This window comes from Megalops cyprinoides, chromosome 11 (assembly GCF_013368585.1).
Source record: "Megalops cyprinoides isolate fMegCyp1 chromosome 11, fMegCyp1.pri, whole genome shotgun sequence".
In the NCBI taxonomy this organism is placed as follows: Eukaryota; Metazoa; Chordata; class Actinopteri; order Elopiformes; family Megalopidae; genus Megalops; species Megalops cyprinoides.
The window spans coordinates 3,935,170-3,953,540 of record NC_050593.1 but is presented as its reverse complement, the minus strand read 5'-3'; the positions used below and the strand labels follow the sequence as shown (position 1 = coordinate 3,953,540).

The 18,371-nt window shown below is 41.3% G+C and overlaps 1 protein-coding gene across 1 annotated transcript in view; it reads right to left on the bottom strand.

The window, feature by feature from the left end:
- Positions 1 to 8,164, bottom strand: part of LOC118786308 (inactive dipeptidyl peptidase 10-like) — a 117,698-nt gene extending 109,534 nt beyond the window's left edge. The window contains exon 1 of the mRNA XM_036541442.1: positions 7,665 to 8,164. Coding sequence (XP_036397335.1) covers positions 7,665 to 7,721 — 57 coding nt within the window. The 5' untranslated portion in view covers positions 7,722 to 8,164. The remainder of the gene's footprint in view (positions 1 to 7,664) is intronic.
- Between the last annotated feature and the right edge of the window lie 10,207 nt (positions 8,165 to 18,371).

The window sequence follows — 18,371 nt, the reverse complement described above, 5'->3', positions numbered from 1 at the left end:
CATAAACAGCAGCTTCAAAGGAAAGAAAAAAGATTAGTATTAAAGCACAAAAACAGAGAAATTGCCCCGGGACAGATATGCAACTTCATTATTTATGCACCAGTGTCATTTCACTTTACCTGGAATTAATGGGTGACTGTACAACTTCATGGGCTGGCTCTTGTAAATAGAACGTTGCATGTTCTGGTACCATGTAGGGCAGTGCTGTTGCACTTCTTAGGAACAGTGCTTAACCCGAATCACTGTAGAAAATATCCAGTGGCATGAAATTCTGGTATGGAAAACTGTGGAAGCCATTCTGGATATAAGCAAAGGCAGAGCAATAATTACCCCTGTATTTGTTACGGCTTCATATATATCAGACGCCCCTAGCCACAGAACTACTTGTAATGAGGTGCACTTTAATTGCACAAATCTGCTGATTCCAGCAGAGTTGCCAGCTTGTTTGCCATATTACAGAGGAAATGCTCCAGATTACGAACATTTTCTGACAGTAAATTAGAGCCATTTATTACTCCATTTCTTGTTCCTTGGTTACATCAAAGGTGCCATGGAGAAGTGAGAGAATTACAAACATCTCGATTACACTGATGAAAAGTATTTGGTTCTAAATGACAGCAATTAAATGTTCAATTTTCTTTGAAGACACCTATTCAGACTAGGCATGGATTTATGTGCCTCTTCACTGCTTTTGCTTGAGGAAAATGAACGAACTTGGGACCATTGCAATAATGACCAGCACACAATTTGTCGAATATAATAGCTATGTGTTTAATGTTATTCAATACACTCATTTTATGCAATGATTTTTTAGCATTTGCCAAAGGTGACCAATCTATGCATTTGGTTATTTCAATTAATATAACATTAGCCTCATTTCCACATAAAAATGATACCCAGAAGAGCAGTAGTTAGATATTGATGTTTTCCAGTATGATCAAATCCAGAAAGCAATGAGAACACTCCTGAGATGTTTTTGATTGAGTTACTGCCATTTAGGTCACCGTCAATGTCACCCACTCAAAATTATACACCTGCCAACTGAGTCTGACCAAAAGAGCAATGCTATAACCACAGAGTCAGGTATTATGAAGGTGCCCTGTGGCATCCTATTGTGTGATTAGATCAGTCCATTGCACGCACCTTTGGTTTTGAAGCATACACATAAGACTGTCCAAAGGATCCATCAACAATGATTCTCTTTCTTCCAATTAGCAAAGGCACTAAGCTTTGCAATCAATTTGGATCATAGGAAACAAAGATCTATGACAGACAGAGAAATGCTAAAATCTTAACAAAGCAACTCAACATTTACAGACAACACATTGTAAAGCAACACTGTAAATGTCATTTGTTTCTTTTTTCCGGAACTCAGAACTCTAAGCCCGTAGCTGTAGATTGAAATAGATGAGCTAATGAACATAATGTCAAAATGTAGTTCACCACAATAACTTCAACTATAAATCTTGTTGTACAAATAGGTTAAAGCGTAGATAAAATTGCAATCATAAGCCCTGAATGAGTGTATTTTCTTGTCTAATAAATTATGCCTTAATAATGTAAAAAGTACACATAGTCATGAAAACCTTGGAGCTTTGGGTAACCTGTGGGTCCTGCTGGTCCACCCCCCCACAGCCAGGCCATGCATCATTTTCACACAAGGGAGACTGTCACATGCCACAGATCTGGTGACAAGTGAGGGGCTGTGCGTCGGCCGCCGCTGTGCAGCGCCACATTTAAATTCAGCCTGACGTTCGACAGAGCTGCACGATAAATCAGAGGTCGCTCCCTCAGAGATCCTCTCTGTGGGTAGAGCTCGCCTCGCCAAGCAGGCTGGACCGCACCGCCGAGCACTCCCCCGCGCACTTTCAGGAGGGGCCGCTGCTCCCTGAGAATTTGTTAACATATCTGAGCTATCATTCTACATATCAGAGACATCCCGGATGAGACCCCAGAGAGCGGCACAGACACTCCGGCACTCAAATCACTCACTCTCATTATTTACTCCAGCGCGGAAGGGAGACGGACCCAGTAAACTGCAAATGACTGCCGGCGCTTTCATCTGAAAAGTGGGCCTCTAATGCCGACATTTATGCGTGCACTCTTTCTGTGATTAATTGGAAGCTTCCCAGCATGGGTAGACATTATTTCTCTTCATTCCCCAGTATGAGGTGCAGTCTCTGTCAGTGGACTGGGAAAAAAAAGCCATGCGAATATTGCAACTCCACTCCCCCGCAGGGGTTATGCTGTTCATTTCATTGGGGGTGAGTTCTTGCAAACGCACAAAAGCAGATTGGGAAAACAAACAGGGATTGAAAAAATGATGCAAATTTCTGAGAAATTACGCCTTTATTCGCCAACAAAAGTTTGCACTTTACAAAGCAAGGTCTGCAGGAGGCAATCAATGTACGGAAGGGGAAGAGGGCTTTTCAGATATCGCATTGATCTTCTGAAGAGCTTTTTGACCTTGAGATGTGCACGCTATTGGACACATTGTGCAGAGTACTGCATCGTTGTAAAAAAGCAAGTTTGGTTGAGTTCCTCTGTGACCTTGCCTTTCTGCTCTTCCCTACTGTAGAGATATTTCCCATAAATCAGGAATTAATATACAGAAAACATAAGGATGAATATACTGCTTTTCTTGTATGGTACCCTGAAGAATACATTTAAGTGGAACTTTAGCGTCTGAAACAGGATGGGCGGTTTAATGGCAAATCATCTCTTAACAATGGAGTGTGAAATTAATTTCATGTTTTCTGAAAAATTAAGTTTCTTTGTTCAAAATGTAACTAATGTGTTCAGTTCAATGTGCCTAGCATATGCCACTGAAATGGCTGATTGGCACATATAACTGTTTTTTTCCTCCTAGATCATCTGATGTGACTAGACAGTCCATCCTGAAGGTGCTGAAGGAGGCCAGAGGATGGGTTGACCAAAAATCACAAGAGGGACCATTACACACAAGGGCTAACAGCATCTAACACAACTAACTGAAACATTGCAGAGGCAGAAAACTGAGCCAGAGACAGGCAACTCCAGAAACAGTGACCCAATACTTCAAAGAAGCTGGAGACCAGTGGTTCCAAGAATGAGAACCCAGGGTGCCATTTTACATTTATTGTAATATTGTGCATTCCAAGAAAATCCAACTCTTGAAAGACCAGGTATGAATATACTGAACAAAATTATTCAACAAATCTTGTTAATTGTCTACTCTTTCCAATTTAAGTTAAACCATGATGCATGAAATCTCTTTTTAGACACATTTGAGTAAATGCAGTTGCGTGTAGCAAGGAACCTTTCCAACAGCATTACCCTTAGGTTTTACTCTTTATCAGAAGAAAAGATATATCTTATAAAATCCTAGATTTTATGTTATAGGACAGATTTTGTCACCAGTGACGTATTGCAAGATTGCTCAGGAGATTTCCTTTAAAATTATAAAGCAGGCAGGCTCCCAGCCACTTTGTAACATTGGGGATTGTGTAGTCACTGAGCTATAAAATTACAAGGAGGAAATCATTAATTGTTAACTGCAAGGCTGAATTGAAAGGGAATACCTTGAGGCTCCCTACCACTATCTCCCATTTCTCCGAAATCTAGTTGGTGCCATGCCTCAGAAAATATCCTTGCTAAGACCACTCGTGTGACTTTTCCGGGACAACAGTGGCCTGCAAGCGATTAACAATAGTAGGTCACCCCTTTCACCGACCATTACTGGATTTTCTACCCCCTGTCCACCAGGCAGGTTCACATGTAGGTTGTTGTCAGTTTTGATTAACACTCATTGTGGTCGTGCTGAGCAGCAAGGACCAATTGATAAAGAATAGAGAGGCTAGTAGATGGCCACCGCTGACCGCTTGCATCACAGTCCCATTCATCCAGGCATCTGAGTCAATAAGAGGCTGTCAATATACCCCCCACCATCACCCTCATTGGACCAACCTTTTGATGATCTGTAGGAAGGTACAAGGGCACCAATCGATTCCCACCAGTCTCAAACCCTCAGATACGCCCCTGAGGTCACCAGAACTGGGTCCTGGTCCAGCAAAAGTACCAGATGGGCTGAAATGATACAAATCCCTGACTGCCTGCTGCCTGACTCCTACTATGTAGGGGTAAACTGGGGGCAAGTGTGGGTGGAGGGGCTGCAGGGGAGCACCAGTGATCTTGTGATTCCGCGCTTAGGGCAAAGCGGAGTAGCAATGTTCTTATATTAGAGCAGAATTTAGGATGAAGCTGTCAGCATTGAGCTGCACAGACACACCAATTCTCTTCATCTTCTCTCCTCTCTGACTCTACACTTTAGAGGAATGGAGATTACACTGGAAACCACCCAGTCGCCTTGGCAGCAAGGATGCTGATGCTTACAAAAACATCTGCACCTGTCATCTCCACAGCACATGACAGCTGTGGAGCTTGTGGACCTGTAGCTGTGAACAACAGATTCTGAGGGCTACATCCTGATGATAATCAAGGATAATAAGGAAGGGGCCAAAACTGTTCAATCAATCTACAATACCTTCCCATTTGTGCATACTGGTAACATCTGTTTATCAGATCCACAATCAGATCTTTTTCAGAGCGGGAGTGTATGTATATATTACACATACATATATTTCATATTTCTCAGGCCTCATTTCTGAAAGAAAAATGTCATTCACCATGTCATTCATGGTGCTTCTGTGTTCCCGATGCGCATGCCTTTTTTTCTGAACCCAAGGTGTTTTGTCACACAGTCACAATTTAATTGTCCTTGTGTATTTTTAAGCAATTTATCAAATGTGACCGGGTACTTTGGCAGAATAAAAGGACATGCTAGAATGTCTTCATTGTATTCAGCAGACAACCAAGACTGAGCATATCAAAGAGACTGGACTGCTTCGAAATGATTATGAGCTGGGGTTCAAAAACACTCCATCATATTCCTTTTAGACCAAAGACTGCCAGGGGATCAGTCAGCTCTTCTTAAGTCTGTAGACAATATTTACCCATAATCCTACCTGCTTAGCCATAATACCTCAAGTAAAATGAACTTGCACCTTGGATTTCACTAAACGGCAAGCACAGAGGAAATGTGTTAATACAAGTATTACTTTAATCACTACCCACACAAATTGAAAGACATAATCAAATTCAAATTCAAGCAATTTGATGGAGACATAACACCTTTGGGATAAACAATTAGGCAACGGGTGTGGAATATTAATGATGATAACACGCCAAATTAGATTCCCTCGTTTAATATAACTGCAGGCTGGGTCTCTGGGATGTTGCGACATTCTTAGAAACACCCTCAGCTCGGTTTCATAGTCATTGTTCTTGCCATGTTGCGATAACTGCATTATAGTCACTGCACTGAAAAGTTAGACTCAGGCTAAAGTTAGTGGTCAGATATACATTACAGCGGACAATATAACACAGACATAGTAGCCTCAGCTTTTGAAATGACAGAAGTGGCGAGGAAAGCTAAGCTTGTCTTGTTATTGTGTTGTTGGAGGCATAAATGTGAGATCGCTGTCAGTTACCGACTGTATGGTGGTACCAATGTACCGATGGCTACCAATGTACCGACTTCAAAATAACTCCTCATCCTCCTCGACTGTTTACTTTTTCAACACCGTCATAAAACATTGACAAAGCCGCGGTTGCTAAATAGCTCTCGGCGCTTCAGAAGCTGTGTCGCTGACAATCTTGGTGTGTGTGTGTATGTGTTTTTTTTTTTTTTCCCCAAAGGCAGAATGTTAAAAGTATTTATCGCTCGAGTCATGCCTCGTTTGCCTCCTTATCGTTTGCCATGCCGAGACTTCTCCTTTGATGATCCTAGACACTTTGTCTAATCGACAAATGACTGTGACCTGATCATAAATGGCAGCTGTGGTATGTCCCTGCATTGCCTTGCTAACGAATACTGAATGCATCATACGAGTCAACGCAAAAATTTTCAGGCGCAACTTTCTTCAAATTGCTCTACTCTACACGAGGGTGAATAATACGTTGTCGACTTTGCCATCTTCAATGATGCAAGAGTAAGCAAGAATATTTCCCCAAAAGAACACCAGTTACGCATTAGAAAACACAACTACAGCTTACTGTTTTGACAGTTTACAAAGGAGAGTCCTGGATTAGCAATTCAGTACACCTATCTCTTAAGTAAACACTTCAATACTTTGCAATTGTAACCATTTGTAATGACACGTTTCCTTACATGGATAATTTATAATATATATATATATATATATATATATATATATATATATATATATATATATATATATATATATATATATATATGCGTGTGTGTTGCGTTTTGTCAATTGCCATGTTAAATAATAACAACTGTCAAGAATAAAACAGGACACCCGTTAAACACAGCGGCGTCCGGTCATTCAGTGCTAGACTTAATTTTTGCTTTCAAGCCAATGGTTATTCGCCAAGAAAAAAACAGTGAAGGCAAAACGCAACGCATTCGCCGCGAACACCGCACGTAACCGTTATAATAGCTATTAAAAAGTGGTGATAAATAATCGGTGATATATAATTCAGAGAAAATAGCTTGCCTTCCAGGCACTATCAACGTGTGTCTCACTAGTCAAGTGTCCAGCTTCACATGTCTAACTCCTGACGGACCGTCTGATATAACTCATCTGAATTCTGAACGCAAAGAATGGCTAATCCAAACTGACGCGCCATCAGTGAGACAGACCGTTATGTACAGTGTATTCTAGACTTTACCATTGAAAATCTGTATGTTCCCCATGTACAGAGGAGGACATGATGTTACCCCTTTTTGTGCACCGCGTGCCTAAGAATCAGGAGCGCGTGCGTCCTTCAGTTTTAATTGTAGACAGTATTTAACACATTATCAGAAAAAAAAAAGATCTGGTAATGAAAACATAGCTATGGATCATAACGGAGAGGTGCTGGGAGGGAAATGTGTTTGCTCCTTTCAACAGAGAGATCTGTGTCGATCTCTGGAAAGGGTATCACGCGCAGTTGATTAGTGAGTGACCAGGACGGAATTACAATATTCCGCGAGCGCACAGCACCATCTCTGGTTGTCCCGGTCGCTTCCTTCCCCCGAGAGCACTAATTATTCATTGTCCCGACAGCTGACAAGCTACTCTTTGAGTAGCTAATTGATATAAACGTGGCATGTGCATCCCAAGTGTTGGGTCGGCTCTTGAAAATCTCACCCACGAAAGAAAGCATAAGACACTCGTGGGAAGAAAGCTAAAGCTACAGGAAATACTACAGGCTCCCCTCCAGACGTCCACCCTCCGATATTTGTGTCATGCCACCGGACACCCATGGAAAGTCACCCCGCGGTCACCAACAAAGCAAATTAATGTGAGGTTCTGTGTTCATAAACGAGGCCGCGCTCCCTGTCAAAAATTGGAGCACTACATCCTTTTTTGGGTAGGGAATTGCCACTATTTAATTCACTCACTATCTTTATAGTCTATTTAATCTTGCAGTCACAAAACTATAACTGATCATTTGGCCGTCGCGAATCATAAAAACACTACCAGATCATTGTCAAGACGAACACTTTACTGCATTTCGGTGAGGATGCAGCGCATATGCCTGATAATACATCAATCAAGTAGTACGATTAAGCCACACTACTTGAAATTGAATCTCGTAATGTTAATCGCAATTACCTCGTCCTGTTGCGGCTGGTTCGCTCTTTGACTCTGTTGCTCCTTCGTAGCCGTCATAGCGAAATGTCGGTGTAAGAACTTCTTCGGGGATGTAGTTCTAACTCGGATGCGGGTGATGCATTCAAATGCCACTCGGCAAAATATTTGTCAGACGGACACAACGTATAACAGCGTTTTGCAGAAAAAAAGCACCAGGCGCTCCGATTATCAGAAGCGAGATCTTAAATGGAGGCAGGAGGCAATGGATTTGTCACGATTCCGAGCGACCTGCAACTCAAGGTTGCAGCTCACATTTCACAAAAGAACGAAACAACGAGGGTGGCAGCGTTTAGTTGACAATAGAATCCAACAAACAGACAAGCGATATCTTTTCTCGAGTCTCTCCTGTTCCGTCTGAGGCCACCAGAAGCAGCCAGCGTCCGAACAGTCCGCCTCTGCGTCGTCACTGCGACTCGCACATCTGGGCAAAATCAAATTCACTTTCCCTCCTCGCCTGAGAGAGTGTGCTCTTACGGGGAGAAGGGCGGGGAAATCTGACTGTCTGTCCGATAGAGGGGAGTCATGATGAAGATCACAGAAAGATATAACGTTCCTTTAGGCATAATTTTCTCTTGGCAGCGGTTTAAGAGAAGTGGCAATGGGAAGAGAAATAATATAGGCCTACTGCATTCGGGTGTGTGATATAAAGTTTCAATATTCAACATCATCATCATCATCGTCACTACCACCAACAACATTATTATTATAATAACTGAATTACTAGATGACAATTTATGGATTTGTAGTAACCTGAAACGTCAAATAAGGCTGAGGTTCAATGGTTTGTGGATGCCCTTCTGTGTTCTATCCATGGTCCTGAAACCAAGGGAAGTGGTACTTCTCTGTAATCATTTCAGTGGCCTGCCCTGCAAACTGTCAGTCTTTCCTGACACACCTGCTCATCTGAAAAATAATAATAATGTGTTGCTTGATCATTTTGTTTGCTCCTGATTTTAAAAAGTGAATCTTAGCCCTAAGTTTTGGACAAGTAAGCTGTGGAACAGCAATGATTTACAAAAGCAGTGACTTTCAGAAACTGAAGCAAATAAATTTCTAAAAGTAGGAATAAGATCATAATACCCACACAAGGAGGTCACTCCAAAATAGTTCTGCATATTTAGTCTATAGAACAGCAAACATGGAGCACTTTGACCACTACTGTCCTTGTCAGGTGAACTGCTGGCCTCTCAGGGGAGGTCCATCAATTAATTTTTCATACTGTGAATACATTTTACAACCTCTCAGCAAAATTGATATAAACATTTCACACTTTCTGCAAATTCATTGTTTACAATTTGGAATTTTACTCACATGCAATGCACATGTAGCAAAAATGGATTCACTAGATTCCTATATATTTCTGAAGGAACAGACAAAGGCATAAGCCTTATATGCATGGAATCTCTCCATTGTGGTGACAAAGACACAGCCGCTGAACTTCCAGTTGCCTAATCAGATCCCTGAAAGGAACTAACAGTGGCGATGCCAGGGGTCGTCAGCTGACTGTGAGACCGCATCAACTCCTTGTTCGGTGCAGGCAGGTAGGGGACCCAGGTCACAGAGCAGGCGTCCTGGCCCGCGGCCGCCCTGTGGCTCTGTTGCTCTGGCAACTTCCCTGACCCCTGCCTCTACATTTCAGTCACCAGAAAGACTTGTTCACATGTTCACCATGGTGGAGGTCAACCTTCTCTCCTACTCTGTCTGTCAGCCTCTGAGCCAAAGATATATTGTGTTGAGGAATCTGGATGAGAATGTCATCTCAGAAACAATCACTGGCTATTCTTCCTTCTTCAGGAGAGTCCAATATCAGGTTTGTTGTTGTATGTGAATAGCCCGAGACACACAATACATTTTGATTAAGTAAATTGTATCTTTATTTTTGATAGATGCAGGAAAACAGCAAATGCTTTAATATAGAAGTTGCCAAATACCTGTTGCCAAATAATTGTTATGTTTAACTGGTAGGTTTTTAACTCCTTATTTTTTGGTGCACTTGATGGCAATCTGCATGGAAATCTATCAGGTCAATGAATAATAAATGATAAAGTATAATATAATATAAATATAATATATAGTTCTAATTTGTCTAGATATGTACATAGTGTATTTATCTTTTTGTATTTAATGGTATTCTTTAATCCTAATAGAAATGAACAGAGTAAATACAGATTTTTCCCAAGTAATAAATTATAATCCATAAACGATGAGGGTTACATTTATACACATCCAAATCCAGTATTTTGTCAATCCGCTTCTGGCAGGAATTACATAGACAAGATGTTTCAATAACTAAAACATCACTAACTGTCTATGGTAAATTTGGATGAAAATAGTAAATTTTTCGGTGAAGCTGCTGTTGAATGGAGCTCTTTTAAAATTCGATTATCCCTGATGCACATACTTGGGTATCAAGCGAAGGGAATCCTGGGCTATTATACAAAAGTGAAGACTATATGCAAGTAGGCCTACATTCGGTGATTCTAAACCATTTTGAGGTAAAGTACTTAGTGAAAGTGAACAAAAATATTTAGGACGCAGCCCCGTAGTCAGCATTGGAACACAGCACTGGAGCCTCCTAATAATATAACACTTCTCCTCAAGTACGTATTTATGTGACATAACATGAAGTATTGACTCATTCATTTACACTTCTCTCGCTCATTTGATTTCAGGTGCGTCATTAGACGGAGGACTGAAGGAAATGTTGGAGCTGAGTATTCGGTCGTGATAGAATATCTATGATACAGGTATAATGAGAGTACAAAGATATTAGTCAAAACTCTCCACAATTATGTGGGCAAGCAATCCGAGTTCCAGCGACAAAGTATTTTGCAGTTCAAATACCGGAGTTCAAATATTGACTGCAGCGTTTGAATGAATTACGAAGAATGAGCACTGTGAAATGATTTTAAGCGAACAAAGCAGAGCCACGGATGAAAGCGGTATCTGGAAGGTCAAACGAGGAGCCGAGCCTACCCGGTACTGTGAATTCGGGGTTAATTTTAGCATTACTATAAATCCTACTTAACCTTTAGTTGTGCTTCATATGACAGCGTAGAACTGATCCAAGGGAAAGAGCATGCATTTGCATGCAGATGGTATTATTTATTCTGAATTAGACACACCAATCATCTGCCACCTATCTGGTTGCCAGAAGGGCCTGAGACGATTAACGATTTTTTTTTGTTGTTGTTTTCCTGTTCCGTGTGTGTGTGTGTGTGTGTGTGTGTTGGGGGAGGGGGGAGTGGACAGAACTTTAGCGACGGCAGATTCCGCCTCATCTGAGACAAACTGTCAGTATTGATTAGAGAGTTACCCAAACTTTTGATCTACTGTAGCTCATAATCTGCACCTAGAATCAATTTGTTCTTAGCAAAATTCCACTCTGAGGTCAATTTCTCACCGTCAAAGTTAGTCACAAAGCACACACCTAATGTATTAGCCGTGGTTTTGAACATTAGTCTGTATCCTCACAGAGGTTCAACACTTCTAATCATCCACTTCAAACGACAAAACTGCAAAAACACGCCACCGTTTGTCACTCTATATTAAGTGTAGAAAAAAGAAATTGCAAATGAAACTACAGCCTCGAGATCAAAGCTGCGCTGGAGGGTGCTTGTAATCAACTGTGTGCCAGGTTATTGCTTGGGTAACCCGTAGGGTGCTTTAGAAATGTAGCCTACAAAACGAAAGAAAAGCGGGCCTGGTAATTTAAATTTAAGTCAAGTGAAGTTTTATTCCAGTTTTTACACTTCTCACTATTATGAATGATTGCTTACAGCGCTTGCTTTATGTGCAAACACAAAGCAGAACAGAAACTTTGAATCGGTGAAATAAAACCATCATTTGATGTTTGACTTTCCCAGACTCGTCGTGGAAGAAAAACTCCGATGATATCATTGCCCACAGGCAACGCGCGGTCAGTGGAAGAGCGATCCGAAGAATCCACGAACTTTGGAGAAGATAAATATTTCAATGGAAGCCTCAGTGCAGCCCCTGGCCCTGGAAAAACTGAGGCAATACTAACCGCTGCACAAAATACACAGAACGTGATGCTGGCGAACACCTCCGGTAGATTTTGGTTTGCTCTTATAAATGCCATTTTAGGGCCACTTAAATATTACTAGTAGAAAACGTATGGCTACACTTATTTGCTTAAAATAATAAAGCATGATTGGTGTCTTTTGAACACCAATTGACGATAGGATTTGAGCTCATCTGTGACTATAATCCAATAGTTTTTTTTTTCTTTGTTTGCTGTGGGTTGCTTTTCTCATCGCGTTCCATGTTCTTTTGTCTTCACACACGTCTGGACCAATCAGGAGCTAGTGAGCATTGTGCGCAAAAGAAAACATCATTTTGCCCGTCGTAAAACTACTTGACACTGATAGGCTACTTCATGCGATGACAGAAGGGAATACAGCCCTCAGATGGCAGTTCATCTTTTATCACACCATCAACAATAAGGAGCAGAGAAGCGCACATTTCTTCAGAGATAAGAGCGCATTGGCTCTGCACCCCATCAGTTACCAATTTCATCGAGTCTCGCTATTGAATTGAGCTCCATTTTGGATTAATACTTCTGGGATCTGGGGGTGAACAGACACTAAAGCTCTTATTCTCCCGTTGTTGGCTGTTTACACAGAAATAGTCGACATCCCCCTAAGGCTGAACAAATGTGGTTAGATGGATAAACCTTCCTCTGTGTTCTTTATGAATTTCGCATGAGGTTAAGACCCTCCACCAACACAACAATCCAGTTTATCCAGATTTGCATTTGCATAGCATTTTACACACACAGTAAGATGTGTGCCTCATGGTAGATGGGTGTATTAATGATGACATTGATTGAACTGGTAATGAAAAGAAAGAAAACTTTGAAAACCTGGTTTATCCTGTTTCTGTAGAGCCTGTGGATTTCAGGGACACCTGTCAGTCAGCAGCTGACTGACACATGGAATGATGTTTCCATGCCAATCAATGGCTCCTGTGGGGCAATCAATGTGCTGCCTTCTTGTTTTAACTCCACCTTGATTGCTTCACAGGAGCCATTGATTTGCTTAGAACTCATCATTCTTGGCCCTGGAGAGCCGTGTTTTGTTGGTCACCACTTCCATTTAGCAGGCCTGCATATTCTACTGTGTGCACACCATGCAACAATGCATTATGCCTTTTGTGACATTATAGAGGTAGCAAATGAGTGCAGACATGTACAAGTGCAAGCCATGAAGGGTGATGAAAGATCAATGGTAATCCCAATCCTAAAATAATTAGGAACACATGCTGAATGGCTTATTTGTTAAGAGTGTTTTAATGACATTTTTATTAAATTGCACAATTTTCTTTGAATAAACAATATTACAGCTGTGATGTAGTGTGGTATGGAATGTAGCTGGCTAATTTTTCAGTCTTTGAAACTGTCATTATTATTTGAAAGAAAGAGTAAATTGAGATGGAAAAAGAAGAGAAAGAGAGCGATGAGATAAATAGTGTGTGGGGGACTGTGTAAGTGTATGCATGTGTGTGTGTGTATGCATGTATATGTGCCTGTGTGTACATATGATTTGGCATGTGTGCATGTGTGTTTGTATGTGCATGTGCGTGTGTGCATGTGTATGTGTATGTGCAGCTGTGTGTGTGGTGCATATTTGACATATTTGGAGGCATGGGGGACAGAGAGAACAGGAAGATCATGGGAGAAGAAGAGAGAAATGGAGTGAAAGAACAAGAAAAGAGAGATAAAGCAGGAGGGAAAGAAGATCATGTGAAAGAGAGGGAGAGAATGAGTGAGAGCCTGAGGGACGTGTTTTGCTGACGTGTCTTCGGCAGATAAAATATTAATAACCTTGATGTAGTTAAGCTGCAGATACGTGAATAACTCCTCAGCACTGTGCAGTTATGAAAGTTTCATTACCTGACGTCTCACACTGTGTTTCTGTGGAGGTTAGAGCATTTCAGCCCTGGAGAAGAACACCTCCAGTAAGTTACAGCCAAAGTCTGGAGCTACTCAATACACTTAGCTTAGCCCATTTCAGGTGTGGTATTAGCACAATAGCTGGCAAAAACGTAAATTATAACAAACATCATGGAATTTTGTCCCTTCTCTTGAGTAACAAATCCAAGGAAATTTTACTTGTGTTTTAGCCATGATCTGAGATTTGGTGCTCCGCCAACTCTTTAGTAGCATGACTGATGATGACAGAGTAGGTTTTGATAAGGAATTGGTGCACCTTACTGGGTTCTGAATTCTGAAGTCAAAAAAGATGGCATGACTCTCTTCGCTTTCTTGATGGACATGGGCATAAAATTAAAAGGGTTTGAGAAACTTAATCCCAAACTCCAAAATCACTAGCAAGGTGCCAAAAAAAGATGAGGGCAAAGGTTAAATATACAACTAAATTGGGGCTGTGCCTTAAGAAAATGTCCCTGCAATCTTCGGTATGTAGGCAAGATGAGGATCAACAAGTGAATGTGTGATACTAAATAAAGGCATGAAATCTTCCGTTGCCAAGCATTCTAATTTACACAATCCTGATGTATAAGCATTGAGAAACCTCAACATTCAGTAGCTGAACTATTATGTAAGGAGGAGGGAAACAGGGGCAGAAGCCTTGTTCAGTATGAAACCACAGTGAATACATAGATTATACACAGTGTTACATTTATGGTGTATGGTAGGAATGAGGAAGTCTGTTATTACTGCACTGTACTACAACTACACACATCACACACTGGGCTCCCCAGTACCTCCCAACACCTACAGCAGTACCTCATACTGGTGCATTTGTTGGGTTTATTGGGGCATGGAGTTACTGCCAACACATGCACACTCACAAAACTATACGCAAGCACTTTTTATGTATTTCATTTTTTGCTGTGCTGTGGTAATGGGGGTTAAGGTACTGTGGTGTTAACATAGATGTCGCAAGTTTAATTCTCCGTGGTGGGCGGTGGGTGGTCCATTTGGAGATATTATCCTCCAAATGGATTATATGTAAATCAGTCTTCAAAAAGGAAATCTGCCAAGCAAACTAATAATTATTTCCACAGCAGTCTGTAAGTCCTTTATCCATACAAACCAAACCGAAAAGAAAAAGAAAAAATGTAGTGACGTCTGTTCATTTTTCTCTGCCTTTTCATCTCTGTGTACACATTTCATCATTTCAGATGTATTCAAACTCTGCAGGGCTGTGCTTCAATTTCCAGAGAACATTACACATCAGCTGGCATCCGGCTGCTGCCATGATTTGACATCAAAACGGCCATTCGGTGAATAATTTGTGTTTTTCAAAGGGTTTGCTCCCAGCATGAAATCATCCCAAACATCAACATGTCCAGCCGCACGCCCTTCATCAAATTGTTGAATGGATGTGAATATAATTTCTCAAAACATTTTTTTCTAGAAATATTAAAAAAATCTTAAAAATCTTAAATATTAACACAAAATGTAAGTGTCCAACCTTAAAAGAAAGTAAGAAAACTGGAGTAACTTTTGAGGAAGTTTCTTGTTTCTGGTTCTGTTCTTTGTTAATGTTAAAAGTCTGGCAGTGTGTTTTCACATATCAGCCAACACAAAGCAGTTTCCCCTGGTTTTCCATTATTTGGAACAGAAGGGTTTTGCTAGGGAGAAATGGCCTGAATCTTACCACCGGGCCAAGATTACCACCATGTGTGACAAACTGGCAAATCACTGACACTGGGCTTCGTTGAAGGGCTTTCCCAGCAAGTACTCCTCATCATACGCATACCTTCCTTGAACACACCAGGAAGACTTAAGCAGTCCTACCACAGCATCAACAGAGGGAGTCACCCCCTTCAAAACTACTAATCATTTTCAGCAGAATCCAGCACTTTTCATAGCTGCAGCATAGAGGGAATGCCTTTCCTCTTCCAGTCACATGCCCACACACATATTTGAGGATGGACATATCGAACGTAATATCAATAAAAGCTATAAAAAGAGCCACCTACCCATACCTCCTACAGTCATTCATCTCTAAAACTAATAAGATTAATTTATTTAATGGGGTAGGACGGAGGCGTCACACTGGTTTCCCTCTCTTAGAAGTCGCATGGGGTAATCAGTGATTGCCCATGAATCTTTTGACTTCCTTATGCCACCTCACTAATTGAAACATATGACTTCCCTCCATTTCCTCCTCAAACCGGTTCTTTATTAATTAAAGCTTTTAAAAGCCGTTCTTCTGGAAAGCACTCAATTTTTGTCATTAGCAGTACTTAAAAAGTTTCCAAAGAAATTACTCACACAAAACAGTCTCTCATACTCTCCTGAGAATTAATTGTGATTGTAGATCATGAGGAACTGAGATGTTCCACCATGCCCTCCTCCCCAATCTCCTCCCAATGCTAACCTGACCCCAAATTTAAGCACTGACAAAAAAAGATCAAAACGTTACTATGATATTAAATGTCTGCATGCACATGCACAATCACGCACACATGTGCACGTAAAAACAGACATACACGAACATGTTTATGTACACATGAATGTAACACACAGCATGTTAAGTAAATGTTGGAGAAAGAAATTAAGCACAGTCGCATAAAATTGGCCAATTTATCAAATGACCTCATATTTTCCTTCTGCCCACCTTACAACTCGCAACCTGTAAGAATTTGTTGAAATATGCAACATGGGGAGAAAAACAAGTGGCTTCCGAGAGAAAACATAGTAGCCTTTATTTCAGCAAGACAAGGCCTAGGCATCCTCCAATGTTATAACAATCACACATAACGAGGGAGTCACCACGGAGCTGAAGACATGAGATAGGAGCCACACAATTGTATAACATAACAGTGCTCGTCTTTATGAGAACTATATTTAAAAGCAGTTGGATTCAAGCATGGAGAGCGGCGAACAAGGCACAAGAACAAGGCACGAGATCCCTGGCTGGAGCCCTGGCCTCTAGCTTTCTAAGACATTAAAAACAAAAAGGAGGCAGCGTCCACTTGTGCTTCCTGCACAGTGCGCACAAGTCGAGAGTCTAAAGCCCGACATAAAATGGGCACTTTCAGTAGCCTTGGTCCTGCATCCCGAATGATCAATCTTATTGTAATGAGGAAGAAAGTTTGTTTCTATTTCAGACACAGAACTTTGAGCCTGTGCGCCGGGCTTCCATGCTTATAGCGATCTTGCGTTGAGGGCTACGATGTGCACCAAGAGTGATTTCTGCCTCAGCAGCTACTGAGAGGCCATGATTAATCACAATAAAGTTGCGGGCATGCAGCAACTGACGGGACCCTCGCCGAGACCCCATTAGGGGCCAGTGCACTCCCACACAACATTAGAAGGCAAGTGCTCATGGGGAGAGAGAGAAAAACGAACCCTGAATTGTGCCAAAGTCCTTTCACATTACTAGATACATTACCCTTTCATTCCTGAATATAAAATAAACATATAATATCATAAATATAAAATAAATAAATAAATAAATAAGGAATAGGAGGTGTTAGACTTACAACATTTGAAGCAAGTGCTCTGTTTTATTTTCAGCAATCACGGTGACAATATCAGTAAAAAAGCAGTATGTGAGGGTTTTTCTGGTTTGTTGTTCAAAGATAATAACAGCGCACCATGGCTGTTTGGGCTCGTTCCCATGCTTCTCTCTGCATGAGAGAGAAGGAGATGGACTATATGCAGTGGTGCAGGAGTCACGCGCGCAGCCTCTATCTCCACATTAAATATTTATCGGTGGCTGTCAGCACAGCGGCGACACAACGAAGAAAAATCCCGTTTTAAAACGAAGCGACCTCCGCCGGTTCCTTGCCCCTTACGGGGCGGTATGAGGTGGCGTAAAGGCTTTACCTGTCACGTTGTTCGCCTCTAATGAAACCGCGGCGATAAACAGAGCAGCAATGGGACTCCTCGCTCATTCATTAGTCAAAGCCTCCGCGTCGGAGGGCGCATGCAAAGTGTTCTTTCATGTTGTCAGAACGAGGCAAATCACCTTTCACGAAATGGAAAAAGGGTTCCATTAGAATTTACTATAGCTTCTCGCCAGAACCCTTTTCCCTGATTGAACTTCTACTTTTCCACGTGATGAGCTCCATTTGTCTGTTGATCCACCCACTTCCATTATCAATTTTTGTCACTGATTAACGTGACATTATTAATTAACGTTACGTTAATTTCCTTCAGTATGTATGCTACTTCTCCCTTTCTGTACTGTTCGCAACCTTTGGTCATCAAACTTTAAACATATAGGTCTCCTTTATTGAATCAACATACAATAACAAAAATAACAACCCCTCAATGATGGAAATGGAATCAAGAATTCTGAGTTCCAAGTTCTATGAGTGAGATGAGCTGCTAGAGTACAGCATCACAAATATGCACAAAGAAAGCAGAGCTGTAGAAATGCACTATTTATCCACAGCATTCCCTTTCACCTTGTTGCACTGGCACACAAGGCAGAATTGTGATAATGTTCCTTCAACAAGAATCAGAGCTACAGTAATGGTCCAGATGAATAGCTCTGGCCACTTATGTTGCAGCTGCGGAAAAATTAGGTCCAATCTGCCTTGTGTCTCTTTGGAGAGCCCCTAATTGTCCTTTGAAGATGTGATCTGACTGGCAGAGTGATCAAGTACAGCCAAACATATGTGTATGGGTGGCATCATTTTCGGCCCACTCAAGATGTGTCACTG